This window comes from Arachis ipaensis, chromosome B09, assembly GCF_000816755.2.
Source record: "Arachis ipaensis cultivar K30076 chromosome B09, Araip1.1, whole genome shotgun sequence".
Taxonomy (NCBI): domain Eukaryota; kingdom Viridiplantae; phylum Streptophyta; class Magnoliopsida; order Fabales; family Fabaceae; genus Arachis; species Arachis ipaensis.
Window position 1 is genome coordinate 673,814 of NC_029793.2, and position 3,964 is coordinate 677,777.

At 29.0% G+C, this 3,964-nt stretch overlaps 1 protein-coding gene across 1 annotated transcript in view; it reads right to left on the bottom strand.

Annotated features, from left to right (window-relative positions):
* Positions 2,847 to 3,964, bottom strand: part of LOC107619641 (beta-glucuronosyltransferase GlcAT14C) — a 2,834-nt gene continuing 1,716 nt past the window's right edge. Inside the window, exon 4 of the mRNA XM_016321937.2 lies at positions 2,847 to 3,455. Coding sequence (XP_016177423.1) covers positions 2,923 to 3,455 — 533 coding nt within the window. The 3' untranslated portion in view covers positions 2,847 to 2,922. The remainder of the gene's footprint in view (positions 3,456 to 3,964) is intronic.

The window sequence follows — 3,964 nt, forward strand, 5'->3', positions numbered from 1 at the left end:
CTTTTAAATTTAAAATGATTTATACCAGTCTTTGAAATTAATTTTTGAGCACCATTTTAATCTATGAATCCTTTCTAATACCAAATCAACAAATCAAGTATTGAATTAATTCTGATTTACTAGCAAGCTTGACACATGACTAATCAGCATCATTTCGTTTAGGCACTAAAGCAAAGAAAAAATGAGAAATGAAAAAAAAGTTTATATAATGTATAAATCATTATATCTCTCTTTTTCATTTTATAAACCATATTGTTTCTGTCTTATTTAATAACTAAAATAAAAAAAGTTATTTAACTATATGTCTAACGTAACAAGTCAGAACTATCTCAGCATTATGTTCATTGACTCAACGTTAAAAAAGGTCAATTACCAATATGGTGCATGGAATTGGATCTCAAAAATCATTATAATAAATTTAAATTTGAAGGATTAAAACGATTATAAGGATTTAGTCTAACTTAGCTGATAACTAACTACTTTTGTTTAATTAGGTGGAACTAATTAATTAATTTAATTCGTTACCGTAGCATAACCTTCCTATGTAGTAGGTGGCTGGAATATAAACCATTTTAAGACCACAACTACAAAAGTACCACGTATATGGTTCCGCAGTGATTTTGGTCCCAACTTCTAACTCAATTTCTACCGAGCAATAAATAATAATACACTACAACTAACAACCTGAATAAAAATATGAGGTTAAATTAAATACACTACAACTATTGTTGGTTATTCATAAACATGTAACACAAATAATAGAGGGCTTAGATGTGAGGTCTAAATGTGCTTCTAAAAAGTGCTCCCATTGTGGTTGCGGTTTAAAGCTATTATTTATTTGAAAGAAGAAGAAGACAGAGAACGAGATATGTGGGTTTTGATGAGTACGTAGATTCTTCTTGTCCCAAAATGGGATTATTATTCATTATGTTTAAACCACATGTTTTATTTGGATTTGAATTTTAAACTATAGCTTAAATAGTTTAGGGTTGTCATGGCTCATTCTTAACCATAATTTGGAATCTCCTTAAAATATTCATCAACCCATGGCTATAAACTTTTCAAACTTATTTTAAAGCGATTGTAGATGCATGGTTGTATACTTTAATTAAAGACAGATATTTTTAATAAACTTAATATCTATCTCTATATAAGTTGCAACCACATCATTGATCTTTAGTAAGGATTAAAGGGTTAATTAATCGGTTCCGCTACGTTATCAACAGTATATCTGCCAACTTCTGCCAACTCTTATTTATAATTGTGTTTCATGGAAGTGTGTTCGTGGATGTGTCTAATAAAAATATCTTTTTTATAGCCGTGTTTAATAGAAGTGTCTTTATAGATATATTTTCTGGATGTGTCTCTTTATATATGTATTTAAAATATATTAATTATTAGACACATCTACGAACACACTTTTATAAAACACAATTATAAATAAGAGTTGGCAGAAGTTGGTAGATAATATGTTGGTACCCTATACTTTTTCTTAATTATATTACAAGATTACCTTTAACTGATTATAAATTTTTTTTATTTTCTCTTTTGAATAAGAAAAAATATTGAAAGTTTGAAACCAACTTTTTATCAATTATCAAATCGATCAACATTTTTTGTTTTCTTTAAATTTCTCTTTTTTCCTCTTTAATCTTTACTAATTTACTACTTTATTAACTGAAAAGGTTGGATCTATAACAAAACCATTAAAATAATTAATTTTTTTGGACAATTATTTTAAATACCAAATATGTTATGTATATACAAAAAATTAGTCATCATAATAGAAATACATATTTAAAATTTTATATTTTTTATTATTCTATTGTAAAAAAATATTATTCTACTATGATAAACTTGATTATGTTATAGCTAATTATTTAGTTAAAAATGTCTGAATTAATATATAAAAATACATAATGACTTATTTACCGACCAATTTTTAATATCCACGTAATATTTTTTTATTTTACATATGTCTGATAATAATACCAATGATATATTTCAAATAGACTTAAGCTTGAATTGTAGACGCTACATGTTCAATGAATGTTGATTGTTATTTAAACAAATAAATAACATAAATAGTACGAGGTTCTTTGAATTATACAATCTTATAAGCATACGAGGTTGACAACTTCAATTGTAATCGTTATCATATGATTATAACATGAATGCATGTTGAGTTTTGGAAGCATTTTGGCCTTTTCGTTTTTTCGTTTTTTCTTGCCAACCATTTTGATCTTTTGAAAATTTCGCTTTTCTTTTTTTGGGTACACACCACACGTTGCAGCAACGGCTAGGATCAATTACAACCGATGAGACTCGATCTTAAGAGGAGATTATGTCATTTGAGCTCTAGTTCATTGGTGAAAATCTTGCTTTTCATTCACTCATTTTTCCTTTTTTAAGGTAAGATATTCATTCTTTCATAGTTTCCTCTAATTAGTCTTTTTTTTTATTGGTCACTACTAATCTTTTGTTTGTAATTGTTTTTTTTTTGTGATTGAAGGGGCTAAGCCCAAGAAAGGAACAAAAAACAAAAACTTTAGTCGGCCCAAATTACATTATTTTGGCCCAAGACCTAACAAATAAGACTTTAGTTGAATAAGGATATATGATCTCGCTTTAACCAATTTGGGTTTGTCAAGTGGTCATCTCACTCGTCCGCTTAAGCAAGTGTCGGGGTTCGAATTTGCCTTGTGCATGCAGCAACCCATTGGCCAGCAGCAGACCCTTAAATAGAGCTCAGATCCGCGACGGATTAGCCCTTAACCTGTCGGGTTGGGGGATACCGTAGAAAAAAAAAAAAAAACCGATATATGATAAGGCCTAAAAAAGCATAGTGAAAAAATTCATCTCAATAGTTAACCTAATGTGTGATGAAAAAATCATACATTTTAAATTGCAACATAAAATATGTCACCCCATCTTGTGGAATTGGCAAGATCTAGTTCTAAATACCCCATTATTCACAATTTCATCTAACATAGTCTTAAGCTTAATGCCATAAGAACTTGGCTTTACACTATCAATGTTACCATATATTGAACACACTAAATCTGCCTCATCTTCTATGCTTGAAGAACACCACTCACCCTGAACCAATCCATTAGATGAACGATTAAGAATCAAATCATCAATTTTATCAAGAACAAGATCACCTTCACCAAATGGTCTTGCAAAAGCAGCATCACCATTTTCCAGCATTGTGTCATAGTGTGACAAATCAAGCAATTGGGACTCAGTTGGATCAGTGTCCCAAAGACTGTACCTTAGATTAATGTCCAATGTTGTGTTTTGGAACTCTGCTGAGTTGCACAACACAGTGTGGAAGTAAGATTCAAGAGGGTATGCCACATTGCTGAAGAACATTAGTAGTTTTCTTGGTAAGTTGTCCCAACCTTGGATGCAGTATTCCATAAATTCTCTTGTAAGGATCACCCATGGTGAACCTAATAATATTTGAAATGTTCGGTAACAAAAAAAGTTTAGACAAAAAAAAGTCAGAACTTACCTTATTTTACTTTTATTAATTTTAGTAACGGAAATATTTGGTAACAAAAGAAAATCAGCCAAAAACAGCCATAATTTGTCTTATTTAGCATTCATTAATTGTTGCGACAATTAATTAATGCTAAATAAGGCAAGTTCTGGCTGTTTTTTTTGTCTACCTAGCATTACCCTTTTAGTAATAACTAATGAAGGCTAAATAAAACAAGTTATAGCTGTTTTTTTTTAGTCTCTTTAGCATTATCGAATAATATCATGTAATTTTATTATTAGATACATTTTCATTTTTGATTTAAATACATTTTGTATCATAATTTACTGATGTAAGTAAGGTAATACTATTCTAATTAACTAGGTCTTTATAGTTTCGCTCAATTTTCAATTAGATATTTATCTATATTTTTAACATTTGTATAATCAATTTATAAGAAAATATTTATAAATCTCTATA